The sequence below is a fragment of the Leptosomus discolor genome, chromosome 3, assembly GCF_034619465.1.
Source record: "Leptosomus discolor isolate bLepDis1 chromosome 3, bLepDis1.hap2, whole genome shotgun sequence".
In the NCBI taxonomy this organism is placed as follows: domain Eukaryota; kingdom Metazoa; phylum Chordata; class Aves; order Leptosomiformes; family Leptosomidae; genus Leptosomus; species Leptosomus discolor.
This window is the reverse complement of record NC_141393.1, coordinates 28,307,670-28,335,413: the sequence shown is the minus strand read 5'-3', so window position 1 is coordinate 28,335,413 and position 27,744 is coordinate 28,307,670. Positions and strand designations below refer to the sequence as shown.

The window sequence follows — 27,744 nt, the reverse complement described above, 5'->3', positions numbered from 1 at the left end:
GCATAACAGCATCCATTCATCACACTGCAGTAACAAAGCCGTAACCTGATATATGACAAATATTACAAGCTTAATGGCTGATGTCCATTACTGACAGGACCTGCTCACCATTTAGAAAAGATTGGCACTGAAGGATTACTGAGCAAACATAGCACCTGAAAAAACTTGCATGCAGGAGTCTCTCATCAGGTGTGTGATCGAGGGCATTATCCGAGAATGCTGGCTCTTATCTTCAGTTGGAAACTGCTGCAATTGCCAACAATTCTCAACAAAGAGCTTCCGTCATGGAAGGCTGATACACCGAGCCAGTCTGGTGATGGTTTACCTTCCCAAGGCTTCATTCCTTTTTATGGATCACCTGAGACCAAGCAGCACACCAGTCTTTAATAGCTTAAATAGCAGGACAACCTAGCAAACTGATGACAATCAAGGGGAAAACCAATCCTTTTTGGTAGAAAGACAAAATTCCAAGCATTCCCTCATGGTAACTTAGAAAGACCTACTTCTAAAACTGCATTTTCCCAAACAGGATGCTGAGGAAAATTTTCTTGCCAGTGATTACGAGCATTTTGCACTGACAGCTAACTCTCCCTATATTAAGCTGCTCACTAGTCAATTTTTCACATTTTACAGCACTACAATTGTTCCCAGGAATACATTAAAGTGCTTTTTCCCCTTTTTCTTTATGTAACACTAGATAAAATTACTATAATATAATTCTGGAGAAAGCCTATGAAAGCTGCTATTTGTACAAACACAGTGTTATTTTTCTTGTAAAAATACACGCTTGAAAAATTATTAATTATTTGCAATTATTAATAATGATTAAGCTGTTGAAATACTGATGGAGACATTTTTCTCAAAATTGTGACAGTATTTCATTTGCACAGGATATTTTAAAATGTAATCGAAAGTTTTGGTTTGCCTTTTACATACTTCCTAAAGAAAACCTAAATTAGTGTTGACATTTTAATTAAATTACCCATTTATTAAGAAAGGATGAAAAAATTGAGATGAAATCTTTTAATATGTTGTGACCCAATAAACATATGAAAATCTGAATTTTATGTAAGTACATTATTTTATGTTTTCAAAGGTAGAGGTATATTATGTGAGAGTATATTAAAACAAAGGCTCAAATGCTAATTAATTAGTATTTTACCTTTATCCACAAGATGGATTCTTCTGAATCACAGTGGCACTCAAGAGAATAAATATTACCTATATACTAAATGGTAATTCATACTAGAGATAGACAGTATTTCCAAATAAAAGTGGTGTAAAAGAATGAACTTCTAAAATATCTAAGACATTTTTTGATATGATAAAGTATTTTATACAGAAAACTATTTGAATTTATATTTTTACTTTAAGACACAAGTGGAATATTTAATTTGTTATGAAATGGGGTTTTGCAAATAAAAGATGATACATTGATCAATACTTGACTTTGGTTAAGTCAGTATATAAAATTATTTTATGTGTGGCTCAAATAATGAAAAAATGAGTTTTATTAAGAAATTTTTTAACAGTAAGTAATCTGAGCCCCTACCTAGATCAGGAAGTATCAGAAGTGTAGAAGTATTTGTCCTTGCCACAGAGTTCAACTGCTACAAAGAACAACTAATAGATGTATTGGGTTTGGCTACCAAATTCCTATGATGCAGAGGTATTTACTTATTATGGAAAATTCCATTTGTCAGATTAAAATAAACCTTAAAAAATCATTCTGTACTTGAGACTCTCAGTGCATGATAGTCAGCTACAAAACAGCATATATGCAAGTTCAGGCAAAGCCAAAATATGCAAAAATAAACAAACACTGAAGGCAAGCTATACGAAGAAAAAGCCATGGGAATTGATCTTGTATTCATAACTGGAGTCAGTGCTTCAGAGTTAGAGTTACTGCCCCGTATGCTACACGAAATCTTCAGAAATTTACTATGAAGTGCCTGCTGGCTTACTGTGAAAGAAGCTTTCTATGCTGGATAGACAGAATGCAACGGTACAGTTTATCTGTGCTTGTATGCATGCATTCCTGTTAGGAGACACAGCACGTTATACATGCACTACACTTGATGTAGACATTTTTAGAATTAAATAAAATTATTTTTATTGCATTAAAGTTAGTATTGTTATTTACAGGGTAAAGAACCACAGCAGCCTATAAGTAAAGTTGCACAAGCAAAGAACATGAAAACCTCTGCGATCAAGCATAGGTATTCCCAACATCTAGTTCCCTAAATTTCTTTCAGAGTGTGAAGCATGATATGCAGGAAGACTTCAACTTGGGTAAAGAATATTGCAAAGAGAAGAGAGGTTGGTAATGGTCTTAGAGATGAATGATTAGCATACCTAGCAGTTTCTGCTGCAATGACAGCTCTACAACTCAACAAAAAGAAGCCAGTCAGAGAAAGATTGTCTTTCTAACAAAGATGTATTTTAGAAGTTTCTCACATAATGTTATTCATCTTCCAACACTAAAAAAGAAACTAAAGTAATTTATTAAGAGAAAAAATTGAGGATACCTATATTTTCAGAGATAATAAAAAGTTGTTAGTAAAAACATTGTACGTAACATATATATAATTAACATACGCCGAAAACAAGAAAATGGTGAGTATTGAAAAAAATTCTACCCATTCTAATAGGTAGATGTAGTCTTACTACATCTTTGTAATTTACAGTTAAAATAATGAGCAAATGTGTATAATGTAAAGCTCAATTATTTCTGGAGTGAAAATGTTTTATCACTGAATGTAATACTTTATTATGCATAGGATCTTCATCTGCATTTTTTAGAGATTTTAAATTGATAGGGGTTCAAATTGAGCAGAATTATATATAAATAGACAACTGAGGACTATAGTAATTAAAAGGACTGGCATAAAAGTGACAAAGCTATGTTTGCAGATGTAACCAGTGAAGAATATGAAATTAGATGAAGACATGCATCATAGAGAGAGGTATAACAGTGTCATTATAATAAGTCTGAAATGTAGTCTAAGAAATATACTAAATGCATGTTGTCTGATTAGTTAGGTCAAGACATGAAAAAATGAATGAGGATTTTTTCTCTCACCTGCTTCGAACTACGACTTATGAACTCCTATTTTAAAAAGAAATCTTTTGACCTAAAACACTGTTGCTCATTTTCACATGCATGCTTCCTACAACTTAAATAAAAATGCTTTGCTTTGCATTTTGCATTTTACGCTGTCTGCCAGGTATTTCCTGTGAACATCCCATCTAAAATCTCTTGGTTCTAGTAACTAATGTCTGTTAGGAAAATCCTGGCAAAACTGTAGCTCTAAACTTCACGAGCAGCCATTTTAAACGGAAAGCTGGTTTCGTTGTGTTGACAATCACATTTAAAACTGATTCCTTCCAGATGAAAAGATGCTTTTTCAAACAATGTAATAAAAGGGTAAAGTCAGCTGTTCTAAGGACATAAAAGTGATTTATCTGTTCTCTGGTCACTGTTTTTTCCCTCAATACAGTGGAATTTTTCCTTTAAAGAATAGGTTAACAATTAATGGCTACTAGAAGCCCAATTATGGGGAAGCAAATAACAATTTGCCTTTTAAAGAAATACAACACGTAATTGCAATTAATTTTGCATCTCATGACGAATCTGCTATTGTGTTTATGAAATGTTAAATGTTAACGGCTAGATTTACATAACAAATAATTCTGACAGCTGACTATTGACAATGTCATCATCAGACTTCAGACCTATTACCTTTGATAAGGAAGAGGTTTCAGAGAGATTTCAGGTACTTTTGTCTGCCTGCAGCTGTGCATGACAGCCTTGCACTGGCTCAGATTTGAGAGAACCCCCACCCCTCTGCCAGGGCTAAAATCAGTTTCTCACTTTTAAACACAGGTTTCAATTCCAGAGACTCTGACAGCCCTATATATATACCATTTCAGAACAACCGAGTTGTGTACAGACAGTTCCCAAAAAGTGGCATGATCCAAGACTATGACGAGCTTAATTTAGCCATTTAGCCTTAACAGTAGTTCATTAAATCCTTGCTCAGGATATGCAGCCCTGGCTTTGATTAATCTCGGAGGGGTCTCAGATCCTGACCTGAAAGCTTCTCACTAGCTGAAAATTTTTGTACAGCCCTGAGTGAGCCAAGGAAGCCCTGGAGAAGGGCAACATGTACAGCACACAATGTGTGAGCTCTTCTCAGCTTTCGAACTCTAGATGGCTCTCGGCTCAGCAGCTCAGCTGCCTGCAGAGCACCCCTTCGCTCCACGCGGCAGATACGGCACCTGAAGGCACGGGAGGTTTCGAGGCTCAGCTGCAGCACCGTGTTGCTGACCAAAGCGGGGCGAAAAGTGCCAGGCAATGTCCCCCATCAGGGCCCCAGGTGCAAACGTCTGCTTGGAGCACCAGGGAATGTCTCTGTCACTGTCGTGAAATACTGCGGTCCCTCTTGCTGAACCAATTACTGAAGCAGAAGAAATTTGTGGCCTTTATCCTGGGCTACCAAATTCAGCAGATATGTTCTTCACATTCAGAGAACATAAACACATTCAGAAAATCCAATGATACAGCATAGTATGATATTTTCTGTACACTAGACTAAAAGGAGTTTTTTTTAGAAGCATAACTATTATGTTGATCTATTTAAACAAGATGTTTGAAACCAACAGGAATCTAATGTGGTAAAGTGATAAATATTCTCGAATGTTAAAATCACAAGTACTAAAAATTTAAGTTCTGCTGATTTTTCACTAACTAGAGTAGATAGATAAAAATGGATTGTAAACAATTCTTGTAGGTATCGTCTTACTACTGTAAGTACAAGCATCCTATAATGCAGTCATCTGATTCCAAACTGAGCCCTGTAGGAGTTATTGCTATAAATACTAACACTATAACGAGTTCTGTTTATGTTATATCAGAAGAAAATAGAGAAGTGCAAGAAATTATAACTTTAAGATTGAAACAATCTGATTATGAAAACATTTGAAACTTAAAAAAAAAAAACAACCCGGACCTTTAAGAACCACAGAAAACACACCCGATGTAAATGGGGGTACCTCTGGTGGCCTTAGCAAATGATAATGACTAACACCAGTTAAGGTCTGGCCTGTTTACTTCTAGGGTGCTTATAAAATTCAATGATTTTACTGTGTTCTATTCCTATGGGAAATAAATTAGCATGTGTTTCATCTTTAAAGCAGATGATTCTCAGAAGCGATTCTCTAAAAGAGTGTCCTTGTTTACTGTGTTTACTTGTTTACATATACCAGATCAAATTTTGCAAGTAAAATGTGTGTCCATCAGTACTAAAAATGCAGTTAGCCAAATGCACCAGTACAACCTCATCATATTTCACAGAGCTACACATATAAAACTGGGAATAGAAGTTTTTCACATTCCAGAGCCATTTCTTATGTTTCCAAGTGTTAACATATGAAGATGGGGGTAGGGGATCTCTAGTCAGGCACAGAGAATTCCTGCTTGAAGGGGATGATGAAAACCTCATGACAGTAACATCACTGTAAATACTGCTGACTATCTGGAGACCGTGCAGTCCACTGAACTGGGCGCTAGCCTTGCAGTCGGGATATCCAGCTTCAGGCCTAAAACTGCCACTAGCTCCATGTGTGCCCTCAGACAAACTACTTCACAAAATGGATTGACAAATAAGTCTTCAGACTCCTTCTGAATTAGGAGCCTATATCAAAGAATGCAACTTTATGTCCAACGCACATGTTCCTCAAAGCTCTCATATTGACATTCTACCATGCGGCAAACAAACAACGTGGTGTCAGGCTGCTCCATGAGAACCATGTGTGCATGCTCTAGTCCAGATCTACTTGACTCCCTAGCACTTTACACCTCAGTATCTCCATCTGTACAATTGAGATAATGGTACTTCCTTCTTCTGTGAAATATTTTGAGACCTATAGATTAAAAGAGCAAGTATCACATTTGTTTCACGACTGATTAGTGTTGCAAAAGCATCCAGTCACTTGGGATTGGTGGCAAAACTTCACTGTATTATGAACTAGTTAATTTTTATGTACTTAGAGACTAAGCGAATGCATGTACATTTTATGAGTAGGCATGCATACACATAGGTACACACATTTTAGAATGTAATGAGGCATCGGAATTTCCTGAGATTTTTGCCGTCTTTATTGGGAAATTAAACAAAATTGAATTATCAAATGTCAATGTTTACTTACAATAGAAAGCAGAATGCACATTACCTGCATATAGATACACAAAAGATGTCTCTCTTGTGGCCATATTTGTTCTAAAACCTTGTCAACATAATATAAATCACAATCTTAAAGCGAATTATCAGGAAAATTCTGTCAGTCAAACTTTCTGCCTTCCTCTTCTCTAATCTTGAAAGTAGTCTTAATGATGATTTTACTCAAGGCATTTAAATTTTCTGGCTCAGCACCCATTCAGATTAAAAGCAAAAATGATGATTTTAAGACCCAAGTCCAAAGAAACTATAGACAACCAAATGAAACTGAAAACAGTAAGACCAGATACTGCACATAGGTCTATGTAGAGTAAGACATGGGATAAAGTGAGAATAAGTGGTACCAGAACAGTTACAGGGGAAGCACATTATTATGCTGCATATGTATGTCACAGATTATGAAGAAGGAACTCTTGCTAACTACTCAGAAAAAACTCTGAAATTCTTTTACTGTGGGACACCTAAAGTCTATGCTGAGGCATCTTTTTTCCTTTCACTGCAGATCTGTGAGCCCCATTCCCCACAGGGCCATGTGAATCCTGTCTTCCAGACTGCCCATGCGCAAGGTCACTTGCTGAGGATTGTCACCATTTGCCTGCAGAGGGACTGTAAGGGACAGGTCTCAAACAACAGAAAAAATGGCAAAACAAGTGGAAACTCTCTCTTCCAAAAATAAATGGACAGATTAAACAGTTGCTAATTTTAATTATGTATTATGAGAACTTGCTGTGTCTCTACCTAAATTTTGCAAGCTCATGCTCCCTGAAAATGCGCAAATATTGCCTTTTCTAACCCTGAGCATTCAAGATACGCAAAGCAAGTACAAGGGTCACAAATTCAGCTGTAGTTTTAATCCACAAAAGCCAACAGATTTCACACAGGTTCACAGTTCAAGCCAATACACTGTCCTTCACAGCTTCAGTTACAGTTCTCAGCTCAGCAAGGTGTTATAAAGCTTAATAGATGCTCTACATTTCAGATTATATTATTTCACACAGGATATGATAACTATTTCTGATACTCTAAATCACAGGTTTTTAGCAAAGTCTGCAATAGACACAATAGTATGCCAGGAAGATAGCAATGTAGCATACTGTGACGCACAGAATAATTCTACAGTGTGTGGTATAAAGAGAAAAAAATTAGCAATATACTATGGAAATGCATCAGGATAGATATAGAAAGACATTTTGGTACCGTAGTGCCCTTTTTTGCATCTTCAGTTTCATTTTAGCAAGGCTTGTACAAGTATTACGAGTTTGTAAGTGTGAGGCAGGCCAGTAGAACTAGAAAAGAAATGGATCTATGTACAGATATTTTTGAAATACAAGTGCTAGCAGACTTTCCTCAGTGTTCAGGGGGAAATTACGGCTCCTGGAGTGGGGGCAAAAAAGAAAAGGTGCCTGTATTTCAGTTTGCAAGATCATAGTCTCTAAAACAGGCAGTGCAGGGGTCTTTACTAAGAAACAAGATTCTTGAAGGTAGCAAGCAAGCATGGGGCCAAGGTCACTTCCGCTCCTCCTGGTATGACGTGCTAACAAGAAACCAGAGTGGTGCAGATAGCTGTGGGGGGAAATAACATCTTCATCTACCACTTCTGCTTGCCTCACAGCACTTAAAGTAGAGCCTAAAGTCTGGTCTTTTGATACCACAGGAATTTATGCCTCCAGTAAGCGGAAATGAATCTTCTCTTCATAACTGTTCACTGGGAAAAGGGATTTTTGGCGTGACTGACCATGTCACACTTCCATGATAGGCAATTTCATTGAAGAATTCAGGCACAGGGTAGCCAAGTATTTGTATCTTGTATAACATTTGTTTGGCAGCCTTTTGATCGGTCTTCTCAGCCCAGTTGGAAGAGCACACATCCAGCTGAGCTCCAGGAACAGGCGATGATGACTGCTAGTGAGTGCCAGAGGCCAGCACTTGCCTGCAGGGCTGGCAATCCTGCAAGTCTCCTTCCCTGACCTGTTGGCAATTAGAAGCAGCAGAGTATCATCCGTAGCCTGGTGGGAGAGCCAGGCCTTCAAAGCACTGCTGAAGTCTCTCAAGCACTTGTTACCACCACAGACAGTTGATGGACAGAGGCAGGATAAAGGAGAGTGCTAGCAAACTCCTTTATTGATGAACTGTCACTAATATCGCATAAACCAGGAACCCTCCAGCTTCTCGTGTTTGCTGACAACTCAGCACTCATCCAGCTCCTGCTCAGGCTTGGCTGTTCTCCCACCTACTCCACCCATAGCTGACAAATTTTATGCAGCTTTATAACCTAACCCCACTAATGTATGAGTCAGGGTCTTGCTTATGAAAAAAGGGTGTGGTCATACACACAATTACAGGTACAAGAGAGTGGTATGGTGGTGCTGAGAACAAGATGGGGATATTTATAAAGCTGTTGTGCTGTGTAAACATGGAGGTAATTGCTCCTTCCCAAACCAAATTAAACACAAAAAATCAAATAACTCAGTAGAAGTAATGAAGTCTCAAACGATCAATAAGAATTGTAGTTTGCACTTTCTCAAGACTATCTAGTTCTAAGAAAGGCTCACAGCACTTTAAACTGTAATTTATTGAAGTGTTGAGTTATAAAACTGGAAACCAGGACACTACTACCCTTTCTATTTCAGGCAAGTTAACCAACGAATGAGAAAGTAACAGGTTTCTTGACTGAATGCCTACTGAAAAAGCCAACCGTAACCCAGAACATTTACTGTCAAAATTATGAGCCCATGAAAATCCAAGTTTATAAGAACAAAGTTGTTTACAGACTTGAAATAAAAGCATCTGTCACTTTAATGCTGTAACTCCAAATTAAGATAGCGCAGATGGGCGTAATTTTCCATTCTTAATATGAGACACAACACCATGTGTCTTTAATATAAATGCAACATATACATTCAGCCAGACCATTGGTTTATTCTTACATTTCATACTAAAACTTAAGTCATTATCAAAGAAAAAGTGAGTGCACACAAATGCAGTAAAGATGACGATGATACAAAAATAGGTCATTTAACATAATCTAACTTCCGATTTGTAGGATCTAAAAAGAACGAAGTTTTCTCTATTAATGGTTTCAGTTAATCCTGTATCCAAACATTTTCCCCAATAAACATCAGATTATTTTTATGTTGGCTATAAAGCTGTCACTCCTCAATAAACAAGATATGCTCCTGGTGGGTTTACCTCTGCTGTCAAAGATCTGTCAATTCATGCATCATCTCATAAGCAAAACCAGAGAAGCTCAGATGCACGGCTGCTAGTGAATCCAGCTGAGCAGAGGTTGCTCACCCACCTGAGAGGATTTGTGCTGCTGCAGCCTTCATGCAACTGGCAGTGACTGGACACTCCCAATACAAGTTCGCAAAAGCCCTGAAGTTAATACTCCCGCCCCCCTTTAATAGAAAGCTATGTGACCTTTAATGCTCTGCTTGACTGAATGAGTCTCAATTAAATTTTATGTTTTGTGGCTCCCATTTTCTTGTAAGACAAGAAAAGAGTTCAAGGGATGGATCCTTCTTTGAAGAATTTAATACCCTGTGGAGAAAATTTATCTCCATCCAAAGAGCTGTTCAAAATCTGGGGGAAGGGGTCTTTCATAGGCCTTCTTTTTCTGTGGATTTTTTTTTTTTTTGGTTAAGAAATTTCTGGTATTTTGTGAAGGTAAAGGAGTCTTCAGATTCTTTGAGAAGGGCAGGAGGTTAGACTGAAAATATTTCCTCTGTCCTTTTCATTATATCGAGAAGACAATCAGAGGAATGGTTAAAAAAATCCTGGCTGTTATTTACGATGAAGAAGCTCTCCATGAGATTGTTACTGTCACACTGTAGTAACATAATACTGGTTAATTTTCAGTAAGAGGCATTGCAGCAAATGAAACATTTGCATATATATTTATAAAAATAAGTACTTCCTAGGCTGATTCTGCATAATTAACCTCAACATAGCAAGGTCAAAAAATTAAGGCATTAGGAAGTGTGTCTGAACTGGGCTCTGACATTCTAGCTCACCATAGTTGGTACTATTGAAAATATAGGTACAATTGAGCACAAGCACTATTCCCAAATGTAAACATTTTCAGAAGCAGGCCGTTAGCAACATCTCTTTCCTCACCATGTCCCTTTATTTAATTAGTTTGTTTTGTAGGCAACTTAACATATGATCACTTAGGCCAGTAGGGAATTCTGAGTGCTGGAGGGAGATGCCTAGAGTCTACAGTCAGTGTGCACTGAATTAGATATTTTAGAAAATCAGTCTAAAAATGACACACACTGATGGAGGTATTTCATATTGCCAGTATGAAACAAACATGGGGCATGCATGAATTTCTTATACTTTTCTCACAGATTTACACACCTGAATCTGAACATCTCATCTATTTCTTTTGTTTGCTTGGTATCTAAATGTGAAGCCCTTTCTTGGTGCTCTCTTCTGCATATTTTTGTGGTCACCCAAGGAGGGGAGGGTGTATCAGGATTCAAGGTTTCTACTAACTAAAATGCTTCAGTCACCTCTATCATTTCACACACAAGTGTCATAATCACCATGCTGCAGAAACTGGACAACTTGTGCAGATGGGAATGCAAGGCTCATGAAGTCAAACAGGTTTTTTTAGGATTAATTGATTCTTTTTTTTTTTATTATTTTTAGCCAAAATTTAAGATAATAATGTATCTGAGATTCATTGTCTCCTTTTTTCCTACTGCTTACTACTGATGACTGTTTAAATGTGACTTTCTGCCTCTGGCTAACTTCCTGGAGAAAAATAGGTACTCATAGAATTTGTTTTTGTTTGAATCAGTATTGACTGCTTTTGCAACAGGCAAGTAAAACTCTGTATTAGCTCTAGCCCCGAAGAAATTTGGTGCAATCCACTGCTAAATTGTGATTTAAATCTATAATAATTTCATGTAATCATCTTATTTTACTGCTTACAGAGTCATGCCTTTATATAAATACAAAAAAATATTCTGGTTTGGTTCCAGTATTGGGGCACAAGCATGCTACAGAAAAAAATAACCTAACAACCTTCACCTCTCCTTTCTGAAGTTCATTCACAGATGACTATCGTGCTCAGACGCTTTGTCATTTCTCCATAGTCAAACAATTCATGCATGTTAGGCAGCACACTGTCTAAACACTGGGAAAATCATAAAGGACTCAAATCCATACAATAAATGATAGCTATGCCTCTGTTAAGCATTTAAAAAGCACGACATGTAAAACAATTGAAACAGAGTATTTGTTTCCCTTTTCCCCTCCTTCAAACAGTAAGAGAACTGTATTTTGTACAGTACATTGAAGTTTGCAGCGTCCTGCTACTGTTTTATACATGTGGGTTGTACAAATATCCAGTTACACAATATAATCATATAGGTAATCAAACAGGACACTAAAATCAATTAACTTGGAAGTTGTCTCTTGGTATAGACTTGCTCACCAGATATGTCTACCCATTCTTAATTTTACATTTTGTGACTAGTTCCACAAAATAAAAATAAAAGTGAGTTTGGATGAGATAGTGTTTTCATGCTCACTGACTTAAATATTGCAACTAGTTCTGTATTTAAAAATAGATTGACATGATTGTAAATAATACTTTCCTATTGTGAAAACATAGCTTTCTTTTGAGAAGCAATAAAAATTAACATATACCCAGCTTAGAAAACCCCAGAAGCCACAAATTACTATTTCTTTTTGGCTTTTAAGCTTTTTAATGCCTTGTAGTCATCAAAAATGAATTTACCACTGATAAGCTCAAATGCAACAACTTTCTCTCTCAACAGCTTAACAAAATTTCTCTATATCTCCCTACTTTAGCATTTCAAACCATGCGGTTCTATATCTATGCACTTATGCAGTGTAGCTTAGCTAAACCTCAGTGCAAGAAACAAAACTGGCTTAGTCCTTTCACTGCTTGTCTTACCTCTGTTTTTCTAGTACAGCTTGTGGACACAAGAAGTCTGTTCCTCACTGCACCTATGCTGCCTCCATATGTGATATCTATGCTACTATATATAAGAACAGGTCTGCTTTGATGAATATATGGATAAAAAATATGTTGCTATTGTGTTTACAAAGTTCTCATAGAAAGTCTGCCAGCTACTGAAAACTGGGTTTCACTAATTAGAGTGACCTTGATTAAAGGCGAGCTCCTGAAGAGATCATGCGAATAACAGGCTTAAATTTAAGCATATGCTGATTCCCATTACATTCACTGGCTTTAACTGGACTACTCATAAAATTGAGCATGTATTTAAATGCCTTACTGGATCAGAGCCCAAGTCCCTTAGAGGAGCTCAGGCTTAGAGCAGTGGTACCTTCTGAAGCCAGTACAATTCAGGTGACTAAGGACCATAAATCCTTTTCCATATTCTGTCAAACTGAAAAGCTGCGGAATTTTGCTCACACAGGTCCTGGAAACATTGTCTACCACAGCTAACTGGGAATGACAGTTCATCAGAACTTGGAAACAAGTACTTCAATGAACTGGCAATGACTCAGGCTGAGCTAGTTCAGAAAACCAGGAAAACAAGATACAGCAGCCTAGACACTGGACTACACTGATGTTGCCACTGTGCTCCCAGTACTGAAGCAGTTTTTGCCCTGCTGTCTCTACACGGCTGTGCATTCTGGTCTTTAAACATACCCTAATAGCAATATTTGGTACTGTGAGTGTAAGTAACGCTAGGACTTTTCAAATTGTGCTCGTTATGTAAGACTACATGGTTGCCAAATTCCGGCAACTGCAAAAAAAGAATGGAATACAATGTCTGGAAAAGGGGTGATTAAAAAAGGTCACATAAAATTGACAATTTAAAAAACATATACTCTTACCCTTCTCGTTGGAAAATAGTCCTAAAACAGTCCCCCAGGCTCTTGTAACCAGTCGGATCAGTTTTCCCTCTTTGAATTTGGAACCTAAAAAAAAATACAATTTACATCACAGCATGAGAAGTCAGGGATTTTAAGTCACTTTTAACTTTCCAATTATTATATAAAAGGAGTTTTACTGTTTTTTTTTTAATGTATCTGATTCATTATTATATACTGTTCCTGATATACTTATTAACACTGTTTTCATAGAAGCAGTTAAACCAAGGAAAAATAGAGCCTTAGTAGTAACTTTTTTTTGTAGTTTATGGAACTCACAGTATAGTTATCACCTTTGACATTTACACCTCTTTCTAGTTGTTTGAAAAATAAGCTGTTAACCCTGTGCCTGATCCAAAGCCCATTGAAACTAATGGGAATCTTTCAAAAACCCTGGTTTTGAAAATATGAAATGGAATACTATCATGTGTTTCACTATGAAATTAATCCACTGTGCAGTTTCTTTCTTTTTGTATCTGACACAATTACAATAAAAATCAACCAGAGACATGGCCAGAAATTAGAGCACCATTCATTTTTCATAATTTAATAAGATGAACAATAATGAATTATTTTAATTAAAACCTTGCTTTCTATATTTACAATTTTGCAACAATAAAGATTTCAACAGGAAGCTTGTGGCATTGAAAGGAAAATCAAGACTACGATTTAAGTATTATTTATGATTTATGGATAGCAACAGTGAGTTTAACAAACTCTATTATTTTACTAAGTATCTTAGCTAGATCACCCTATTTCTTGCAGTTTTAAAACTTCAGCCAACCCATTCAACTAAACAGTACGGAGAAATTTTGAATATATTTTTAGCAATAAAACTTCTTTTTGAACTGCTAGTTACTATACAGCACCCCAAAAACACAGGATATTGATGTTAGCAATTCCAGTCTACAATAGCCCTCTATTAGGCAATCACTAAGTTAGCTTTTCCACAAAGTACAAAAATAATTCTACACAACAAATAGTGTTCAACAGTTTCAAGGAATAACTGACATTACAGTCAAGTATGTCATATGCCACAGGTACGTTGCTGTTCTGAGAAACATCTACTGTTACTTATTCTAATCATGATACTGATTCTCATTAATATGCAACAAATGAAGGTATTTTTAACTCAATGTTAAACAGCAATGTTTTCCTCCCTCTCAATAGAATGCAGTAGAGTCAAATCAAGGTTTATATTGTGGCAAAAGGCATTCATTGTTTTGAACATCAGTATTTCCTAAGCTGTGTTCTGTGCTAATGCATCTAACATTTTATTCACTTTGAGGAAAAAAATTCCAGTGATGTAATACAATTCTTTGGGCAATTATGAAGGCAAGCCCACACCTTTTTTGAAAACAGTTAGAAGGAAACACTGAGCCCCTCCATAGTCCTAATAAAAGTAGTTCAGGCACATCTGGGATCTCTATCTGGGGTAACCTCTTTTATTAGCACGAGAACTTGCTGCCAAGTTGGCAGAGAGAAGAATGCTATTCAATAGGCTTACACTCAAATAAGAGCTGATGCGTAACATTTTGTCTGAAAAGAACCCTTGGGAAGGCTAATAGTTGAAAAAAATGCCTCAATGCTATCACACAGAGTCTAACAGTAATATCAGCTACAGAATCTTTTACATTGTGGCAATCAAAATTATAACAAAAAGTAGTTTCTATGCACATTTTAATATATTTAAGACTTGATTAATTATACCTCTCAATTCAAAACCAAAAGTGGCTTTCTTTTGCTTAAGGAAATCTTGTAAAAACTCACCAGTAAATAACTTTTCCCAAGTATGTAAAAAATAAAGCTTTCCTAACCCAAACTCTTTTCCTACAGTTTCAAGCTTTGTCCCGCTTGTAAACTCAGAACAAAGCATTACTGTTTCTAAAACATCCTCTGAATAATGCGCCTTCCCTCTCTTTCACCCTGCAAATGCTCAAGCATGTCCTACTAGCACACGTGTAAGGTTCCCCACTAAGTTGTGCATGCACAATTGTTTGTAGAACTGGGGCTTTAGTCCCAGACTCACTGCAGATCTCAATAACGCAGTGAACATACTTAGATAATTTTGTTTTACAGTTAAAGCAGTGTTGACTTCTCAAATAAATTTAAATGGTTTAATAAAAATACATCTTCGATAGCAATAATGAAAGTCATAGCAGAAGAAATGCAATAATACCACATGTAATTTATGTGTGTCAGATGAAGGATAATTTCTTGCTAAAGAAGCTAAATCAAAGGAGTTTACATCTATTTCAGTTTTTTGTTTTAATGTAGATAAGACCTTAGTATTAAATGAGTCCATTTGTAACACTGAGTCACAGAAATAACATATTCCTTCCTTTAGGGTTTTTGGATTCATTCCTTCCCTAGTAAATCTTTTTTATAGCTTTAACAGCGATCCTAAAATACATGCCAATTATGTGCTTCAACCTAGATCTGCGAATTGGGCTCTTTGATTCAGAATCGCTTGCCTCAATAAAATCATGTGTAACTTTTTAATGAACTAGCTAATTGATCACTAGCACTTATTATAAGAAGCTCAGGGAAGAGCTGAAAAAATGTATGTTTGTTTTTCTGGAGCTGGCAGCAGCAGCAGCCGCCTGTATTAGTAATCTGAATAATATAGAAGAGTGAAAGCATTCACTTCAAAAAACAACCTGGCCTGTTTTTAATGATTGTTTAGAGGAATGAACACAACCAGGGGATACATAATGGCTTTCTCTGCTTCAAATCCATTCCTTTCTAAAAGCATTATAAAACCACTGAATTTCATGCATTTTTGAAAGCTGGATGACTGCCTTGAATGTTATTAGCTTTGCTAGAACAAAAAAAGATAAATTCTCCTGTAAATATAATCGGAGCATTAACTTCTGATCTAATTTATTATTTTGAATTCTGAAAAGAAGAATGTGTAGGCAGCGTTCAGAGACATGCTGAACGGACATATCGGCAGAGAGGCTTTTCCAGGGTTGGGATGAACGACCTGTAACTCACTACTAGCATACAACAAACATCAGAAGTCACTGGACACTCCAACATGTTGCGTGTTTACAGAGAGCTTTATTACTCTAAAAATGATCACCAGGCTGACCTTCCTCCCCTCTCATTTTCCTGCTTCTTGGCTTTCTGGCCAAAATGGTGTTGTACCAAGCTCTCCCACCCTGGGAATGCTCACAGAGCTGTGGGAAGCACTTTGTCCCCTGGGTTACCTCTTCCTACCTGGGACTGCCCCCAGCACCTATTGCCTGCCCTCTCAGCTCCTCCTCCTTGCAGTTCCCACCTCCAGCTCTCACCCCATGGGGGACCTCACAATCTCCCTTTCTGGCTTGTAGCAGCAGCCCACAGTGTTTGACCTTTTATACCCCCTTTGACTGAACAGTACCTTTGCAGTAGCTTTATTTGACACAAAAGTGTCCTGATACTGTTTAAGAAGAGAACATCAATGCCCTTCCCTGTTCACTCCAGAAGACACATTACTGGGATCTCAAAAAGTGGAACTCTTGCAGAACATTTGAGGTTTTGGGGTCTGCTCAAAAGGCAGTATCTTCATTGAAAACTCTGCATAATCTTTATGCAATGAAATATTTTAATTTATCCACACTAATCAGCACTACGACTACTACTTGTGAAATGAATAAACAAATTATTCTTATTTTGATAGCATGAGAGACCATTTTTAATGGTTATAACAGTCCTTGATCAATAACTCTCAATGGGCTCAACCTGAAATACCACAATGCAGAAGATGCTTGAGTCCTTTCATCAGTTCTCTGAACCACTTACTGTTTAACAAGTGATCCATCACATTGTGGAGCAGTAACTCTACATAATGTGTATCTGTTTTCCATGCCTAACTTACAGTTCTACTGGTTTTATAATAGCCAGTATTTTATTCTGAGTTTCATAAAATCCTCAATCCACAAGATGCTTTCCTGCCCCCCTTCCTATTGCAAAAGTCCTGTAGTCTTTTCTAACAATCAGTATCTATAGGAGAACAAGCAGATATGTGTGCTTTCTCAAAAAAAAAAAAAAAAAAAATTCTTTCCCTCTAGCAGTTGCTAAATTTTTTGTTCATGCTTGCTGAACATGCATCAAAGTTGCCTTGTGAATGTCTGCCAGTTTAAAGTCTGTTCACTACAATGTTACCTAGCAATCCTTCCCCTTTTATTTACTAATCTGGGCTCGAGAAAGATGTCCAATTCATGCTGAAATTGTTTTCGTTGTCTTTAAATCTAAAAGGAAGAAACCAGTATTTTCATGTCTAGATGCAAGCAGATAGTGAGCAGTTAAATTCCAGCTATGTAGGACAACCGCACTGTGATGTGGAGCAGACTAGACTTACCAAATTCTTCCCACTGGGTTTACAAAGACTATACCCTCATGCGTAACTTCCAGAATTTCTTGCTGCTTTTAGGCAGCGCTGCTGCCTAGCTCCTCAACCACAAAGTTCAGAGAGAAAGAAAAACACTGACTCAGAGAACCAAGCTTTATACCATGTTGCAGTGCTTGCCAACGAGTGGCAGTCTTAGCCGTATTTTCCTTCTCTCCACGTCTTACTAGGATTTTATCATATGTTCTACTCTATTTTGAAGAAACCTCCTAGTATTTCCCGCCATGATTGGGACATACGTAGTACCAAAGCAAATCATCTCAGCTACTGAGGTGTTTAGAAGCCATAAAGAAGAGTTACGTGGCATAACAACAAAACGAATTAAATTATCTGTGCAATGTTAAATTTAAACCAACTTTTAAATAAATGAACAGCTTTTGGAAAATTGAAAACAATATTTATAGCTTTTTTGCACTTTCAGTAATTCCCATGATTCCAGCTGTAGTTAACCCTACCAGCATAAGTTGATAAAAAAATGTGTAGTCTGAAGCCTTATTAAATATACATTATTTAACAGTTCACATGTTTATAATAAAAAAATAACTGCATTAGACTTTAAAAAGATCTTGGTTTGCTAACTCAAACATTTATTCAGGTGTTACTACTAGTTAGTGCTATCTACTGATGCTTAGATTTCATGGAAAAGTTTGCAGTGCAAAATGGACCTTGATAATGTAATTTATTTCACTTTTTGGCTCAAGTTCTTTGAATTGCTTATGTTACTTCCAGGATAATAACTAAATTGAGAGTATAATTCTGTCACTTATTTTAACAGTAAATCATATAAGCTGTTGAAGAACTGAATATTAGATTTCAAAACAAAAAACCCAATTATTTTAAGCCAAAGATATAAATTTTGCTAGTGCAGGGGTCATATTTTAAGTATTATAGTATTGCTATGATGATTATTTAACTGCAAAAACCATATGAGCATACAATAAAGTAGTAACATAGAGAACAAGCAAAGAACAGAACTTATTCCAATCGTTCTCCATAGTAGAGACAGATTTCCCTCCATCTAATCACAGAATTTTTCATACAGTTCATATTTACTTGACAAGTATGAAACCAGAATCATGGGTAGAGAATTACCAAAAATTATTTCAAAATTCATGTAAATTGATTCCACTTTGTTGAAACCTAGGATGCGTCTTAGTTTATTTACCTCTATGACTTTTGGAGGAATATAGGGATTTTTTTGAAGAACAAAGGAATAGTAATAATGGAAATAATTGTAAAGATACCCTGAAAGCTCAAAATTCTCTGCAGAGATGACTTCTGTGCGAGTTAGAACATCAACTACCAGGCATGACGGTCAAATAAAAAAATTACCAAACACAAACTGATGAAATCTGACATTTACCAAAGTATTTATTAAATGCTGCAACTCAAAGTTGTCCATCCCACACCTGATCTCTGCCTTATTGCAATCCTTATCTGCACTTCTGTCCTCTCCCTATTTCATTGGTTATCCAGCAATTTGTATTTTGCCTCTGACAAAAAAAATCTCAGAAACTGCTGTGAAATATAAGTAGAGCAAAAAGAGGAAGCATTACCGGTGGACAAGAAAGAAGCAAACACTTACCTACATCTGAATAAGGAGTACATTCACAGTAAAACTTAGAGCTAGATCAACAACAGATTTAGCAATTTACAGCAGAATTTAGATGGAATAGATTGGGTATTCTGATCAATATTTGAATCCAATAAGATCATCATCAGTTACCACCTCCCTTTAGGTCAGTTAAAAGCAATTTATCTAAACACTAATAAAACAATTGGTCTGAACTCTTTTAGCCTTGATGATGAGGACTTTCCACATGTGGCTTACTCTGAGCTTACAATTTTTTGAGAATATTTTCCCTGAAGGAACTGAAATAGAGAAACAGCAAAGTCCTAAACATGACAAAATGGCTTAGGTGTTTCACTGGTACTCTCAGCCAGTTCTCTGAATGTGACTTATTCTTAGACTAGACAGAAGTACACTAATCAGAACAAGAACTTCATTTTTCCTGTACTTCCTTTTATAGATGACTTTTCTCTATCTCTTGCTTTTATATTCAAGCTAAGCAGTACATCATTCCATCAAAAATATCAGTGGGAAAAAGAAAGCAGTGTTACATATACTAAGAGTGTAACAAAATATTTTAGAAATGAAAGCTGTATTTTGTCAGCTACTACCTAAGAACTACTCTATTTTTTTCTCCTGCAGTAGTTTTTCAATTATGTGCATGGGACAAACATACAGTAGCTATGATGTCACAAAGAAGTTTTCCTTTACATGTAGTTTTTGAAGAGTATATTTAGCAAAAATAAACTTGACCAGAAGCAGGCGAAATTAACCCATGCAACTGTTTCATGCAAATCTACTCTGGTAATTTTGCTAATGAATAACAAAAATAACTTGTCATAGAAGTTACATACAAATAATTTAATGCCTTCCCAAGAAGGAAGTACAGCAGAAACTAAGTTCAAACCATAAATATTTTTAATAATCTAATTCCATCAATGAGTATGCATGTAGAGAGGAAGTACAAAACAACACAAAAATTAGTGAAAACTACCATTTTTTCATTCCACACTAAAAACTGGTCAGAGAAACATTATGCATACTCATAGCTATGATGCTGTACAAGTTCCCATTTATTTCAAGGATGAAAATGCTGAGAACACTTGCATGTTTCATGGCAAGGTGAAACTATGGAATGAGGCTCCGGGCTGGTGTCCTCCCCACCTACGGTACATGTACAGCAAGTGTTTGCCGTCTGCAATCCCCAGCCTCCAAGTCCTGTTACCCTATCATGTTTCTGGGGTCCCAGATACAACAGGCAGCTGTGGGGTTCTATGAGCTCCTCACAGAGCACCACCCCTTCCTCTCAGCTATGGACCTGCAAAGAGCACACATTTTTATTATCCTTTAGAAATTGCTCTAATGTTCTTCTCTGTGAAAATCCTATTTACAAGTCCTGCCAGAGAAGGAATAGCTCCGCTGGCCCCTCTGCCAGTGTCGTGAATACCTTGAAGTTACAATTCTGTCCTTGAAACTTTGCTTTGGCTGCCTGGATACAACTTCGGAGCAGAGCTTAAGATAACAATGATGATTATAAAGGGATGGCTATATTTGAAAGATCACACAATATTTTGTGTGAAAGATCATGCAATATGTGTGATCTTCACAATTTCATGAAGCTAAGATCGGCTAGGAAGTGCCGACTGTAAAAGTAATAGGTAAATTTAAAGACTCCTTGTGTTTTTTGTCTACATCTTCTGGTGTATAAAGCACTTAGTTACACTGGTGAAAGAATCTGCAGAAACCAATAACGGTATAAACAGCATTTTGTTGTTTAAAGTGACAGTTTATTTCTGAAACCTTTTGTAATCTCTATTTCTTAAGTAAAACCAACCCCCTAAAATCTATGGATTTTTTGTCCCCTTATCTAAACTGGACAAATCACTGAAAATAGCACCATAAGGAATAATTTCGTATTGTCAGAGATGATGGAGTTATTTTTATGATTTTAAATATGAGTAGTCACTCGTGGCCTAATATATCAACAGAAGAAGTCTGGTTTTCATTAGTTTTGGATAAAGTCTTGTATGTTTTCCTTCAAAACAGCTTATAGAGACAAAGTAATGAGGAATATAAACTAATGACTAGAAGAGATTTCACAAGAAATCATATTATATTATATGAAGGTCCCAGTATGCAGCCTCGATTCAGGGAAAGATGAGAATGGGGTTTGGCTGATTTCAATGTGTAACATGTGCCTGCTTAAAACCTGTCCAGTTTCTTATTTCAGTTTAACTTCTATCACAAAAATGTATATCCTCTTTTGACCTTTCTCTGCCGGACTAGATGGACCTTTAGTCCAACCTCATAGAGCCATTCCTGTGTCCTGTGACATTACTGTGATCTATGAATTCATTACTGAGTCTCTGCAAATTAAAGCCTTTGAAAAAATTTAAATGTAAGTACAAAAATTTCATCTATCAATTAAATGATACCAGATTAGAGGAATAATTTTGCTGCCTTTAAAAAGTAAGGGTATTCTCTATTACTCCAAAAAGCTGCAAAGGCAAACCTTAATACAGATTTGTAAAAAAACCATGCATCTGATCAGCCAAAGGAAGGCTTCAAATGAATAATTACTATTGGTCATTATTGGACAATACCTGAAATACAAACAGTAAGCATTGTTCTAAAATTCTTCCAGTTCAGGAAAATGTAATTAAGATCTATATCCCACAGGAAAAAGTAACTTTTTTCTTCAACAGTTCTTATAGAAAGGGCCAAGTACTTCTACATAGTTTTCTCAACAAAGCTTTGATTTCAGTGTCCCTTATGGTAACCACACAGCACGTTTCCTTCTGAGAAGGCAGGAAAATCGTTGCAGCCTTCTGGCAAGAAGATTTTGGGGGAGGATTTTTTGGACAGTTGTTCAATACTTTTCAGTATTCACTAGCATTTTAAGTTCTTTGATGAGATCAATCCCATAATAGCTTAGTGTAGTCTGATTTGTTTTGTTTTGTTTTTTTTTTTTTTTGTATTAAAATGATTTAGCACCAAAAATTTGCAACCACAATGAAATATACATTACACTTGCTCCCTACGGCCGAAGTAGGAAAGAAAACCAAAAATATCTTTTCTCCCAAAGGAAAGAAATGGCCAAATACAGAAATCCAAATTAATTTTCAGTGGAAAATAGCCAAAATCAAATTGTGAGTTGCTGAAAGAAGTGTTAGTTTTGAGTGTTCACCCAACCTCCTATGCTTGTGCTGGAAAAATTTAAAAGGGAAGCAATTTCATTAATATATTGTGGATGAGATTTTTAGAATACTGGAAGGGATACAACCAGACTTACCGTACTGAAAAGTACAGCTAAATACCCCACATTTGAGATGCCCTTATTAACAGACAAACAATTTTAAGCGGCTAATACCTAACATACATAACATGGACTTCACCTACTATGCACATGCTGTTTCCACATAAAAATGACTTTTTTCTGTTATATTCTATGGCTAAGTGACAGAAAACGTATACCCTTAAAGCAGCATTACCATTTGAAATGAAACTAGTAAAACGAGGAAATTCTGGGTTAAAGACTGAAACTCAACTCTCACCCACTCAGCTGTGCCCCAATATTACAGCTTATATGGAATTCATTATCAGCCAGTGCTGCGTGACCTCAGCAATTCTTAACATACAGTAGGGCATAACAAGGCAAGTTAAGGATGAAATTTCCTCTGAAGCGCTATGACTTTCTCTGCTGTGGTGACTCAAAGTAAAACTAGCAAAATGTTGGAACACTCTTGCTTTCTGTAATACAGTTTATCTGAACCAGTGCACTTCCCTCTGTAAAAACCAAAACAAAAATGTAATCCCATAACTTTAAGGAAAGTTTGCTGTGTGTTGAAATGGTAGCTTGCCAGTGTCTTTCAGAGTCCACAGATATATAACCACACTTTCAGCGAATTTTTGTGTAACATTAAAATTTATCCTAGGAAGTGAAAAGAAACCTTTGACACCTGGGAATATACCCTATTAATTCACCGTATGAAGATATTACAAAAATAGAGGAGTTCTCACAAATTCAATGTAGTGGAAAAACAACAGCTGTTTTCAGACTTCAGTAGATTTATTTTTATTTTTCTAATAATTCTTACACTATTAATAGTTAACAAAAAATAATGCTACTCAGGAGAATCTAGAATCCAGGTTGTATGCTGTAGTCAGAAACATGTGACTATGTTTCTTATTTGTAAACACATTTTGAAAACTACCAAAGTTCAAGTATTTTACGGCCCAGTTTTAAACACCAGAAAAAAAGACTTAATGGTATAATGGAAACACTAACAGGTCCTTGACAGCAGCTGTGCGAGCCTGGACCTTTACATCACAACACACTCTCCCAGATGAACAAACTCACTAGTTACCCATGATAGTGTGGAAAAAAGAGCATTGTTATCTTAGGAAAGACAGTTGCTTGAAAATTGGCATAAAGTGGTGAAAATTAAAAAGGAAGGTTTCTTTTTTTCCCCAAACTCAATCTAACTACTCCATAAAGTAATGCACAAATCATTCATTATAATGAGTCATAACAATGATTTGTGATCTTCCAAGTTTTCATTTTATGCCCCTCTGTTTTTCCTTAAAGACAGGAGGATAGACAAAGACTGGAAACTTTGGGTCATATGGATCACGGCACCACTGCTATGTCTGGAATTTTCTTATAAATATCCTATTGCTCTGAGGTTCATAGGCCTGACTGAAACAGCAGGGACGATCTCATTTGTACTTTTATAGTTGTAGAGGGATTTGCAAGAGTTAACGCAATTTTCCATAATATTTCTTACCGACTTCAGGAATAAAGGGAGAGTTTCCTTTTTAATCAGTATCTGAAATACTGTTAAGTCTAAAGAAAAACAGGACTTCTTTCAGATTTAACAAGGCTTTTCCAAGTGCTGATAATTTTAAAGGTATAAAGCAAGGTAACTTCTGAAAAAGAGCAAGGATTTCAGCAAAGCATTTGTGGGTAGCAAGCAGTAGTCTGGACAATATACTCCTCAGCAGGTTTTACTGCTTGTTTGCAGCCCTGTGCTTTTTAAAGACTGTTTTTCCAAAAAGAAATGGTAAATGATTCTTTTTAATTTCATGAAAATCTTCAAATCAGGCAAGTATCTTCAGGCTCTCTTACTGTGATGTCTATCTCAAAAAAGCATTTCACTAACCACCAGTTGGAAGCTAGAAAACCTCCTTTCATTTTGTACAGTCACAGATGTCTTTTAAAGGCATTTTGCTCACATTCTTCTCTAGGCCAGCAGACTACACTGAAATGGCCGACTCAACTCAGTTGTTGAGTCTGAGGACTGAAAAGCAGGCACAAGAAAAGACAGTTCTGATATTGCCATGCAGTATTTCCCAGGGACTACTGCTTTGTTTCCTTACCATGTTCAATACCCCTTCCACACACCCACTTAGTCAAGTCTTCATATTGCTACACGGTCTCAGAGATAAAGCTGAATTATTGAATGCCTACTGACAAATAAAATGGATTTTTTGAAAAATGACTGTTGGAAAAAGTGCTTCTGCATGCTTGTACAGAATTAATAGGCAATTCCTATATATATAACGAGTAGGATTATGCCTTTGTTGGTTCATAAATTGTTATTTGTTGTCTAATGCTGAACTGAGTAAGAGTGCAATAAATAAAACCCTAAGTGTACCACATGCAGGTATACCACTCCCCTCTTTTTCCTAGCACATATGCTAGCTAACGAGAGAAGCAACTATATGGCTAGCTCTTTGGAAGAAGAATAGCGTAAGTTATCTTGTTGCTAAGTTATGCTATTCTTCTTCCAAAGGGCTAGCCATACAGTGCGTGCTACTGGTTTGCTATGGGACATAATGCTGTCAGTAGGCTTAGCTGCTCCATTGTGGGTCTAATCTTTGTGCAATATAGTCTGTGCACATAAATAGGAATCCAAGGATCCCCAGGATCCAACTTTCACTGCTATGGAACCCGAAAGATACCTGCCCAGACTAAGGTATGAGAAGGACTTACTGTACCTAAATGTTGCAGAGTGCAGTGGTGTTATCCTTGTTAAAAGTCTACAGCTTGTCTGACTTGTGGCCTGAACCCCTCCCAAGAATAAAGCTGACCTTAAAGGTCTGCAGAAAGGAATCTCCAGTTTCATTACATGCAGGGGAGAGTTTTTAGCCTTTTTCTGTTTCAAGACTCTCCTGGAAATGCAAACAGCCATCCTGCCTACCAGCTAAGAGATTTAGCATGTGCCAATTTATTAGAGATCATTTATTAGAGGTCACAAGATGCCAACTTGTCATTGGAACTGGCAGCAGAAACTGCAGTCTCACAATCAACAAACACTGCTGCTTTTGTTGCAAGAAGTTTTCACTATGAGCCTGTGGTCTGCGGAAAGGGCAAATAGGGAAAGTCAATCACAGGGGAATGACTGATGGATGTATAGGGAGTGAGCAAAATTATTAAAATAGGTGGGAGAGAGAAGACTGTGGTCCTGAAGAAACACTATATATAGAGCAGATGGAAAACCTTGAGGCAGTCATTGCTCAAAATATGAGCAATGTATCATTGCCTCTGTTCCTTCCTTGTCATCTCTAACACTTATAACCAAGCACTGCAATCCTGCAAATTTCCCTTCTCTCATTACTACTGTATTGATGGTATAGTGATAACACAGACATTAATGATATCTGAATTACTATATGGATTCATTTACTGTACTGTATCAAATTTTAATGCTTAAATCCATCCGCTTCCATTAACAATAAAAGCAGCTTAAAAATACATTAGAAACCTATGTTTTAACTTTATATGAGGGAATTCTGTAAGACTTTCTACCCTGAGCAATAAATATTACAAAAAGGTATTTAGTTTTCAGAGGTTTCCTAGACTTACGCCACATCTCATCTCTAACATCAAGTGGCATCTTTAACATGTCTTAAAGCCTTTGCTCACTGTTCCGTTTAACATGCCTCAGCAATTGCCGTTTTCCGTCTCACCACTAGAGTATTCGTGTGCAGAAAAATAACTCTTAAAATACACAGAGGAAATATGGTATGACTTGAGAAACTAATTTTCTTTTAAGGAATACGTGAATTGAGAATGGTTCAATCTCTACACCTCTATAAATCATGTCTGAAGAATAAGAAGGATGATAAGAAGAGTAACGTATTTCCAGATCTGTTCATATAATGGACTCTTAAGTAGCTTGTAAACTTCCTGCCCAGGGTCAGGACTGTGTACTAAGAAGCACTTGACCTGCTTCATTTCTTGTCATTTGGTTTCTGTCCCAAAGGCTATGACTGTGGAGTTTCGATTAATTTCTTGAAGAAGCTCTTCAACATAGATAAGATGGCCAGTTGCAAAAATCTATTAAATATGACTTGCTACCTTAAGAAGGGGAAAAATTCTCTAGATGAGCACCAAAATATACAAAGTGTCTAGCCAATGGATATATAATGGGTAAATACTGGCTAAAAGTGGGGAAAATCCTTACCCTGTATCTAGAAAGTTTCTAGATGGATAAAAGAGTATCTAGAACCGCTCATCTACTCCTACAGGTTAGGTTGTGCTATAAATGAGGAATCAGCTTCTAAATAACAAAGAGGAGTGCCTGAATCGATCAGCAATAAACCACATTCACCTGTTGTCTCTTTAGCAGAAAGAACTTTGCATACCTAAGAAAAAGAAAACTCTTTCTGAAAAAATTCCGTCTGATTTAGCCAGTATTTACACAGCTGATTCAAAAAATACTTTCCAGAACTCTAGCAAAAATCCACTTGTTTACCAGCAGCAAGCCCTCATTAGACTTTTAAGAAGTTTTACAAAAGAAGTCAGGACATGAAAAACCCCACCCAGCGTATTACTTCACATATAAACCTAGAAGCTCCAGGAAATCCAAATATGATAATTTTAATGATTTTATACATTCATGCATAAAAATACACATTCCTTGTCTTCCCTATAATTACAAGGAATAGAATTTTCATATTATCCAAGAAAAAAGGTTTTCAGGAAGAAACAATGCACACACCACTAATACACATCTTCAAATTCCTTACTATGCTTATTATACATTTGCATGTTAGTTAACTAAACATAAATCAATAGATTGGCATATGCCATAAGTTTAGATTCCAATTTAACACCTCTGCATAAAGTTAGAGAGGAGAACTATAAAATAACTTTGAATTTATTATTTCTAGAAAGTGTAAACAAAAGTCTTTGAGGATTAATTTCATGCTGTGGGTTAAATTTCACTCTCACGATAGGCCAGCTATTGCCTGGGGCTCTACAGATAATGAACCTGCCAAGGGATTAGCAAGGAAACACTTGTGTTATTATAAATCGTGTACACTTCCCTCTCTAACCAACTTCATCCTTCATGACATTAACAAATTACACTCTGTCCATGTTTCAATATAATGCAAGGCTGTGAATGACCCTGAATCAACAGTACATTAGATAAGATCTTCTCAAGGCATAAATGGCTATTAAATTTGGTTGAAAGTTCCAGACCTCCTGAAGTGAGAACATAAGACATTCTATGTCAGATCTCTCCAAGACCCAGAGAAACACTCGTCTGTAAAATCTGTCTTAAGAATATCAGCTGATACAGTGTAAAATGGTTTATAGAGAAACATGCACAAAGGAATTAACATAGAAACAGAGGAAATTTTTAGGAGAATGAATG

At 36.5% G+C, this 27,744-nt stretch overlaps 1 protein-coding gene across 1 annotated transcript in view; it reads right to left on the bottom strand.

Moving 5' to 3' along the window:
- The window catches only part of SLC25A21 (solute carrier family 25 member 21), a 260,342-nt gene that overhangs the window by 53,084 nt on the left and 179,514 nt on the right, over positions 1–27,744 (bottom strand). Inside the window, exon 3 of the mRNA XM_086462414.1 lies at positions 13,080–13,163. Coding sequence (XP_086318540.1) covers positions 13,080–13,163 — 84 coding nt within the window. The remainder of the gene's footprint in view (positions 1–13,079; positions 13,164–27,744) is intronic.